Below are 10,423 nucleotides of genomic sequence, written 5' to 3'. Positions count from 1 at the left end.
AATATAAAATGATCTTCCTCTGTTAAAACATAGTGATTAAATTTAAACTGTCAGATCTTATTGCATTTATCGTTATGACTCTCACAGCAGAGTATAACTAGTAATTTTCTTTTCAGGTACTTTCATCTAAACTTTTGCCATCAGTGAGAGAAAGCAATAGTTGAACTGATATTTTAAAAACATTGCACTTATTTTGCAACAGCCTAGAGAGCATTATGACACTCAGGTTTTGGATCACTAAATGTGATGGAAATATCCTCAAAGATGACAGTGGGATTGATGAATGGCTCAATCAGTCTAGAGTAAAGTCTCTTCTTCACTGGGCTCTAGACAAACATTATATATGGTTATCAATCTAAACAAATTATAGTGAAGTTCAAAGGAAAGATAAAGAACATGGAAAATGACAGATCTGTGCCAGCTGATTAATTTGTGTTTATTTTTTTTCCATAATCTGCTTTCACTTATTTGAATTCAATGAGGAAGCTCAATTGACTGGTTGAAATTTACACAGTAAATAACCAAAAAAGTTGTAAATGTGCAGAAAAGAAATAGGTTTAAAGTGCAGCAGAAAGGGTTTTGTAGATTTTTAAGATATCAGATAGTTTTACATATGAAGTATAGTTATTTAAAAATATATTTTTAAAGGCAGTAATACTGCCTATTTTTGTTAATGGTCTAAAGTTTATTTGCTAAACATAGCATAAAAAGAGAAAATCATACTGAAATAGGATTTGCAGAATGGAGCATGTTTTTAAGTTACATAAACAGGTATTGAATAAGTACATTCTATCTCATAAAATCATTTTAAGAATGTATACAATAATGTAACAGTTAAATAGACTGTATATTGCAGAAACTCCTTTTTAACTATCAAGAACAATGAAATTACTTATTTTGGTTTTTCCTTTCTCAAAAAACTTCTCTTGTGGAAGTATTTGGAGACATTGACAGTGCTTTGTAAGACTCGAGCAGAAAGTATTCGTCTATTAGTGTATGAGCATAAAACTAATGAAAGTAGAAAATAGAAATGGGGCACACTGATTACTTTCCTATCTTTGATACCAATATCCACATCATTTTGAATTCCATCATATTTTCATGCTACTTTTGGCTCCTACTCAAAGATTCATAGTGCATTTGGTATTAATATTGTTATTTGAGATATATGTTACTTGTATTGCTCTAGGAGCTAGGGATCTTAAGCAGATACAGAAGTATGACTACAGCAGGCATTCTAAAGAATAATAATTTGTTGTGTAACTATTGTGTTTGCTAACCCAAATATTCTCAGAATATTGGTGGCATTATACTCCACCTGGGCTGTCTAAGGAAAATGTCCTTCTAATAAAAAGTTAATAAAACTTCCTAAAAGGACAAAGCTACCACATTTTTCCTTGAACTCTGAAGAATAGGAGTAGAAACTGGATGACTTAAGCTGTGTGCAATCATCCATAGAATCATACAATCATTAACATTTGAAAAGACCTCTAACCTTTGACAAGACCTTTGACTGAACACCACCTTGTCAACTAATCCATGGCTCTAAGTGCCACATTCAGTTGTTCCCTGAAAACCTCCAGGGTGGTGACTCTACCACTTCATTGGGCAGTTTGTTCCAGTGCTGGACCACACTTTTAGAGAAGAAATTCTTCCTGATGTCCAACCTGAACCTCCCCTGTTGCAGCTTGAGACCATTTCCTCTTGTCCTATTGCTGGTTGCCTGAGAGAAGAGGCCAACTTTCACCTGGTTACAACCTCCTTTAAGGCAGTTCTAGAGAGTGATAGTCTCCCCTAAGCCTCCTCTTCTCCTGGCTAAACCACCCCTGATCCCTCAGCCATTCCTCATATGCCTTACTCTCTCCAAATTGGAGACACTTGAATTTGAAGGGTAGACTACTTGGTGGATAAGGAATTGGCTGGATGGATGCAGCCAGAGAGTTGTGGTCATTAGTTCTATGTCCAGCTGGGAGCCAGTGAGATGTGGTTCCTTGAGATCAGTGCTCTTTATCAATGACATAGACAGTGAAATCGAGTGCACTTTCTGCAAGTCTGCAGATGACATGAAGATGAGCAATGCTGTTGACACAACAGTAGGAAAGGATGCCATCCAAAGGGATCTGGACAAACTTGAGAAGTGGGTCCATGAGAACCGCATAAAGTTCAACAAGTCCAAGCGAAAGGTGCTCCACCTCGGTCAGGGCAATCCTAGAAATGAGTAAAGTCTGGGAGAAGAACTCATCAAGAGCAGCCCTGACGAGAAAGACTTTGGGGTTTTCATGGATGAAAAGTTGGACATGAGCTACCAGCATGTGCTCACACCCCAGGAAGCCAACTGCATCCTGGGATCCATCAAGAGAGTAGGTCAAGGGATGTGATTCTTCTCCTCTACTCTGCCCTTGTGAGATCTCACCTGGAGTACTGTGTCTGGAGTCTTCAGGACAACAAAGATGTGGACCTATTGGAACAAGTCCAGAGGAAGGACATGAAGATCATCAGAGGGTTGGAGCACCTCTCCTAAGAAGACAGGCTGAGAGAGTTGGGCCTGTTCAGCCTGGAGAAGAGAAGGCTTTGGGGACACCTCATAGCAGCCTTCCCGTACCTAATGGGGGCCTAGGAAAAAAAAGAAACACAGGCTTTTTACATGGGCAGATAGTGATAGGACAAAGGGGAACTGTTTTAAAATAAAAGAGGAGAGATTGAGGTTAGATGTTAGGAGGAAGTTCTTTACCTTGAGGATGGTGAGGCACTGGCACAGGTTGCCTAGAGAAGGTGTGGATGCCCCATCTCTGGAAGTGTTCAAGGCCAGGTTGGATAGGGTTCTGACCAACCTGTTCTAGTGGAAGGTGTCCCTGCCCATGGCAGGGGGCTGGAACTAGATGATCATTAAGGTGCCTTCCACTCCAAACCATTCTATGATTCAATGATTCTCCTTACCAGCCAGATTTTGGTGCACCACATGTGGTTTGAGTATGCTTGACCAGAGTTTTGGTGACACTGAATACTCTCAAAGGATAATGAAAACGCCAAAGAAAATGGAACACAGAGTAAAAGCAAAGCATGCCATTCCTTTCTCAAGTGCTTTCTCAAGTGCCATCACTTGGTGTTCTGGGATTTAAGAACCGATTTTGTGGAAAAGGAATAAGAAATCGGGTGAAGTTTATTCTTTGTACCCACTCATATACAAGGCAAATAAATAATTACATAATTACATGTTTATACCACAATTTAGTGTATATTGTCATTTGCAAGCAGAGAAGCACTTCTACCTGCAGATGGGATTTGTACATGTCTGTTGGGTTGCCAGATGTCTCGGATTATCAAATTACTCTCACACACAGTTAATAAAAAATGCAAGGATTGGAGGAGGTCTTCATAACTTCTGCGGCTTGTTTGAATTCATAGTTTGGAAATTTTTTAAAACTATTGGCTCTTGTAGGACACTAGAAAACAGTGAGGACTTTTTCTACCTAATTTTATCTTCTATGCAACTATTAAAAATGTAATTTCTGTCACGCCAGACCAATACAGATTTTTCACACTCACTCCTTCACAGCATAATTAATGGAGCTACACTGTGACTCATAATATTAAACTATTGTAAAACACATTTTTGGAAGATATTTATAGATAAAATATAATGGTTTATTCTGTAAGAACTTTTTGTGAGGTCTTTTATTTTGTTTTCAGATAGGACACATAGGTATTAGTTAGATCATACTGCTTATATCTTCCATATCTTTCTCAGTTCCAAATTTAATTCTATGCAAGTTATTCGCTAGCTTTAGCAGGAACAAAATCAAAAGTTTAATGCCAAATGTTAAGCCTAGTGGACTAATTATTCTCATTTATTATTGTAGGATATCTTAACACTAAAGAAATCAATGAGAATTTAGTAATTTATTTCTGAGGGACTAGGTATCATTTGGAAATGTTGATCAAACAATTGATAGGTTTTTGAATTTATTTCACTATTTTGAGAAGAAAATGTAAGGGTATACTTCACTAATTGGTTTAACAAAGTTCAGGAGAGTATTCTGTGTCACTTTAATTATAGTTTGTTAAGTGCCAGAGCTAAACCTTTTTATCATTTCAACAGAAATGCTCAGCTTAGGCATTGGTCCATCAAAAAGAGAAGTGGATCCAAGAGAAGAGCAATGGGTACTTTAAACAGGCATAAAAGCTTCATGCAGTGAATACAAAGATCTGGATAAAATTTGAATCAGAATATAGGTAATACAGAAGCACCTATGTACACTGTTAGTTATTATTCCAGTTTGGTTGTCTGAGATTTGGAAAAATAACCGTTTCATTTAAGAAAAAAAGGCATATTGTTCAAACAGATCAATTAACAAAATGGAAAGGGTAAGAATACAAGCTGTCTGTTGACCTTCCATACATTATTCAGTATATTATTTTAGCTATAATTTGCTTCCTATGTATGTAATATAATTCTAGAATTAGAATTATAGAATTCTAATTCTATAGAATAAAATCCTGGACAAGAAATATGAAATTCAGAAGTAAAAATTCCTTAAGTGAAGCAAAAACCAGATCTATTCTTGTAAATATTGACCTATTTGGAAATCTTACCATTCCCTAAGTGAGTTCAGGTTTAAGAAAATAAAAGGGTGAGGAGGAGGAGGGAGGGGAAACAATTAATTCTACACAAACAAACATACCAACTTGAGGTCAAATATTTGTCAAACTTCTGTTAAATTAAATTTTGTCCGATTTAAGGGGGAAAACCATATTTTTTCATTTGAGTCATATTTATTACCATAAAAGTTAAGGTAATTTCTAGACATACCAAGGGGAAACAGTAATTTCAATTATATACATGATATAATAAAATATAGAAACCCCATTCAGCTATAATAGGGTTGTGTGAGTGTACTGGTCACAGTGCCCAATATTTTTTTAATTCTTCAGTTAAAATTTTTACTGCCTCTTTGTGCTCCAATTTCCACACTCAGGGTTTGCCCTTCTTTACTTGGTCCCAGATATTTTCCAGGTAGAATTTCAATTTCTGCTTTATTTACTGCTTTCCATACTGCTGCTGCCTCTTCCCCCACCTTCTCAGGGGAAGTTTCTCCAATCAGAATATCATCCATATATTTTGATACAGTTTCACATCTTGGGAGAGTGAGTCTCTGCAAAAGTTCAGCAAGCCAAGCAAGAGCAATTATAGCTTAATATTTTTACCTCTGTGAGAGTCTGCTAAAGGTGTATTGTATTTCCTCCGAAGTGAAAAGAAACTTCTCTTTATCCTCCTCCTTCAAGGGAACCATAAAGAACATATTTTTTTTTTTATATCTAGCACCACCATCAATGGGAGTGCAGCTGCTTGAAAAGTAGCAGTTAAATTTGAAATGTTTGGTACAGCAGCTGTTAGCCTGGCTGTATTAGCACTCAGATACCAATAATCAATTGTTAAATACCACCTCCTGTCTGCTTTCCCAACTGGCCAAACAGCTGAGTTATATGGGGAGTGAGTTATAGAGATAATTTGTTGTTTCCCAGTCATGACTTCAGAAATTCCATTTTGTGCCACAGCAGAAATCATATTCATTTTTCAATGAGGGAGTGCATTGGCTATACTCATTAGTACACACATTATAGTACACACATTGTAGACGCCGAGCTTCTGCCAAGGCTGGGATCAATGTCTGATCCTAAGAACCACACATCAGCATTTGGCAGGTACATCCATTTAAAACATTGAAACCTAAAATATTTTAATGTTGCTCTTAATTAAAATGTATGGGCTATCGTCACCACCCAATAAGCCTCCACTTGCCAACAGAGAGGCCTAATTGCCTTCCAAGTGTTAATCTTTTTTTTTTTCTTCATGCTCTGCAATTCCTCCTTAAGTCCCTTTGTGGAGACTGATGCCAGAGGAGTTGAAATATGCTTCTTCCTTTCACTGCTATCTCATTTCTGGAACACCTATTACATTCTCAAGTCCTCATCCAACCTGACCAAGAACATTTCCAGTGATAGGGCATCTGCCACCTCTCTGCAACTTGTTCCAGTGTTTTGCCACCCTCACTGTGAAAAATGTTTTCCTTACATCTAGTCTAAATCTACACTTTTAAACTGTTTTACTAGCCCCCTTCAAATATCAAAAAGTTACAAATAACATCTCCCCAGAGCCTTCTCTTCTCCAGGCTCTGATGGTCCCATCCAGCAGCCCTCCTCCCTAACAGAACCATGTCTTTCCTGCACTAAGAAGTCCAGACCTGGACACAGCACTCCAGGTGGGGTGTCACCAGAAAAGAGTAGAGTGGAAGAATCACCTCCCTCACCCTGCTGGCCAGGCTTCTTTTGATGCAGACCAGGATGCAGTTGTCTTTTTGAGCTGCGAGTGCACATTGGCTGCTCATGCTCAGCCTTTCACCTACCAGCATCCCCAATTCCTTCTTGGCAGAGCTGCCAGCAATTGCTTCATCCCGCAGCCAGCATTAATATCAGGGATTGCCATGAACCAGGTGAAGGATGTCTCGCTCGGCCTTGTTGAACCTTATGGGGTTCTCACGTTCACTTCTCGACCTCATGAAAGGCATTACATTTTCCCCATGGAAAAAAGAAAGATTATTTGAACTTCTTCATATGATAACAGTTAATTCTAGGTGTTATTTAGACAACTAGAAATTTCAGTCTCTAACAAAAAAACCTGAAAGTGAAGTGTAGTGATATCTTTACAAATTAGATTTCAAACAGTGAATTTTAATAAATAGACTTAATTTCTTCTAGTATCATCATCTCTGTATTTTTCTTCCCTACAAATACACAAAGAGTAATTCTTGGGAGAAGTAGATTATATGCTGATTGGAATTCAGTGACTGCTTTCTTTTCCTGTTTTGACCCTCAAATATTTGTCAGTATAGTCACTGTAAGGTCTCAGGAATAATTGCTTTAAAGAAGTCAGTGTTTTCTATTTCCTATATTCACAGGTTTTCCAAAGCTACCAGGACTCGGATATATACATTCTCTATGTGTGACACAAAAAACTAGATGAAGTACAAACCTGGACCTAAAGGCTTTCAGACCTGCTAATGTTGTAAAATGAATTTATCAGCCCAGGCAGTTTCCATTACTAGGATAAAATGTATTATTATTTTAACAGAGATCAAGACTTTCTTAGCATTATGTATATTATTAAAGGTGTTAGTTTTAGGCTGATTTAAATTATTTTTTGAGAACATGCATTTAGGAAAAAATGAGGTCTCTCTCAAGAAAGCAGGACTGTGAAACAAGAACCTAAGTTCTACTGATTGAAAGAAATTCTTCTATAGATCATAAAGATCTATTTGAATATGTCTTGTATCTTATTATCACTTCTCTAGACTATGTCATATTTTAAAATATAAGTATACAAAAATTTACATGTTATCACTGAAATTGTAATGCTTTTCGCATTCAGATGGTATGGCAATGACCACAGTATAAATATGTTCAGAGAATGAATGATATCTGCTGTCAAAGATACTAAAGGTCATCTTGTCCAATCCACCACTCAAAGAAGGGAGTAATTTAGGTCAGGCTATCTATCTCCCCAAGGCTATGGTTTCCACAGCCTTGCTGGGCAGCCTGTGTTTGACCATTCTAATTGTGGTAGGTATTTTTTCCCTAAGGTCTAATCAGAAACTCTGTTAGAACTGAGGTTTTTGCCCCCCATCCTTTTGATGGACACCTATGTTTCCACCTTCAGTAGGAAGGATCTTTCGTATAGCATTTTAAAGAAAGTTACAAATAACACTTTTTTGTTTGATGTAACTTGGACTAGTAGACTGATGAAACATGAATTAAGAAAACAAAATATTTTGTAGATAAACAGATTAATATGTTGTCATGCTGTCTTTTCCTTCTTCTAAGCTGAAGTCAGAGTTTAATCACAAGTGTGTGGATGGAGTGCTTGCAGGGCATGATCTCCCTGGACTGAGGAGGTGTTGTCTGCATCTATCATTGGGTGCATGATCAGTATCAGTACAGAAAACAGTGACGTTAACAGTCAGACCCTGCATAACAGGAATTCTGTATATCCTGCCCAAGCATTGGTCCTGACAGCTAATGGTATGCACCTGCAAGGGAAGAGCCCTCCATGGAGAAGTGTAATTTTGTGTTGCAAAGAGAATAAATATTTCTCATTTGTTGAAGATTGCTCTACTACTCTCCCGTTATAAGTACACACATTTATAAATTATGTATTTTCCATTTTAAAGGTAGATGTGTTTAATAAAGTATATTTAAAAAATACATGAACCAAGACAGAAATAACATTCATTGCCCACTTAGCATCATCTGGCATATGTAAACTCAAATGCCTTGTCAAACTGATTTCTCAGACACAGTAAAAATGCTGAGCCTACAAAAGGAAAAAAAAAAAAAAAGGTAATTTAAGGATTTTTGGTTACTTGTAAGGGAAGCAGTGAGGGATCTTTTTCTGCATGTGATTTGTCATCCATATTTCAATCTCTCTGGTGCAATCTGTCTCTAACCAATGAGCATTTCTGTCCTAGCTTATCACACCAGTATTGGCCTCTCATATATAATCCTTTGAACCATTTTCTATGGCAGTTCAAAGTCCTCAGTCCTATGCAAGTGCTTAATAAAAAGAAATTTTAAAGACAAATGGATTGTAGTGATACAGTAGTAACGGGTTATAACTTGGTCAAATGCAAATTATAATTTGATAATAGACTGAAATGTCTGAGAAGACCTAAAGAAAAAAGGTCAAAAAAACCTGCAAATAAAAAGCATATGCACCTGCTGCAAGGAAGCGGTAGTGAGGCGGGTCAGTCTCTTCTCTCATGTAACAAGCAATAGGATAAGAGGAAATGGCCTCAAGCTGCCCTAAGGGAGCTTTAGAATGAATATTAAGGAAAATGTCTGCCCTGAAAAGATTGTCAACACTGGAAGAATTTCCCAGGGAAGTGATTGAGTTACACCACCTGGGTTTAAAAGACATGCTGAGAGACATGGCTTAGCAGTAGACTTTGAAGTCCTAGAGTACGGGTTGGACTTGATGATCTTGACCTAAATGATTATATGATTTTATAAGGGACTGATTGACTTTAATATAGATATTTGAAATTCATGAATTTTCATATTTGATTCTGTAGTCCTGTACATCCGTTCCTGTGGCAGGCTGGGTGTAATTTCCAAGCAGCCTCGGGGAAACGGCGAAGCAGGGCAGGACACGTGCGGACAGGACAGACAGCCAGGGAAGAAGCAGGACCGCAGGGAGAAAAAGGCGAGGGGGGCCAAGCTGAGCCTCTGGGCAAGCCCCCGCTCCCTCCGAGAAACCCAAATGAAATGACCCCGGGTTGTGGTGCAGCTCCCTGCTTTTGTGTGCTAAAGCCGCTCCCAGAGCCCAGTTTCCTGGGCATTTTTTCCCGGGCAGCCGGGGATCAGCCCCACCAGCAAGGCGGGGTCGCTCGCAGGCCGATCGCGGAAGCTTTCTCTGCCCTGGGGGCTGCCAGGCGAAGCCTCCCCGGGGACAGGGCTCCCAGCACGTGTGCAGCCCCTGGAGTCATTTTCACCTCATGTATAACACATGTTGAGGCATAAAGAAAAATCAGATTGGTCCCTCTCATTGCCTTAGAAAAAGGATAACAAGTAGAGAAAATACAAATCAGTATTTCAAAGTGTTTTGATATGTTATGCTGTAACTTTTGTCCACAGGAATGGGCTGAGATAGGAAAGGCAGGTTGTTTTCTTCCCTATACATAGTCCTGAAGGAGTCTAGATCTTCTAAATTGAGGGTAAACATATCAAGTATTCTTAAGTCTGTATAATAACTGAAGGAAACTGCAGATTACTTTCCACAGCATCAGAACAAGTCAGTCAAAAAAGTCAGTGGCCATACCTGGAAAACCTGCAAGTTTTATTTGTGTTAGCCTGTTAGTTGAAAGAAAGAGGATTTGAGTTTTATGTCTAAAAGCAGCAAAAAGCCTGGCAGTGGCTGCTGGTTTGGGATGTTTTGGGTTTTTTTTTTTCTGAATTGATCCTTCTTTTCTTAAAGAAAGTCTCGCCACAACCTTTCAATAAATAAATTTACTGCAGACAGCTTTCTTTCAGACACAACTATTTCAGAGATGATCATAAAATGTCCAGGAGAGACTGCAGTAATGGAAAATAGAACTGCCTGACAGAACATTATTGCTATAGTTGTTCATAAATAATAGTACATGATTAAAATGCTGTGGGGGAAACAACCACTATTACATTCAACTAGGAGAGTGTTACCAGAACTCATCTGTATCCTTCATTTCTCACATGCATCTTCTGTTTTTATTCCTTCTAACAATCTTGGATTCTTTCACTTCAGCTTCTAAGAGTGCCCTGTTTTTTCAAAATGAAAGCATTCACCTTTGATTTTTTTTTAAAAACATATAATGATGTTTTGAAAGAAAATTAA

General features: G+C 38.0%; 1 protein-coding gene across 1 annotated transcript in view; it reads left to right on the top strand.

Annotated features, from left to right (window-relative positions):
* LOC108449117 (RNA-directed DNA polymerase from mobile element jockey-like) overlaps positions 1-9,573 on the top strand; it is a 41,181-nt gene extending 31,608 nt beyond the window's left edge. The window contains 2 exon segments of the mRNA XM_017744284.1: positions 2,023-2,218; positions 9,126-9,573. Coding sequence (XP_017599773.1) covers positions 2,023-2,218; positions 9,126-9,573 — 644 coding nt within the window.
* The last annotated feature ends 850 nt before the right edge of the window (positions 9,574-10,423 follow it).

Source organism: Corvus brachyrhynchos, unplaced genomic scaffold, assembly GCF_000691975.1.
Source record: "Corvus brachyrhynchos isolate BGI_N302 unplaced genomic scaffold, ASM69197v1 scaffold17, whole genome shotgun sequence".
NCBI lineage: Eukaryota > Metazoa > Chordata > Aves > Passeriformes > Corvidae > Corvus > Corvus brachyrhynchos.
The sequence above is the reverse complement of the archived record's forward strand: the minus strand, read 5'-3'. Positions and strand labels throughout refer to the sequence as shown.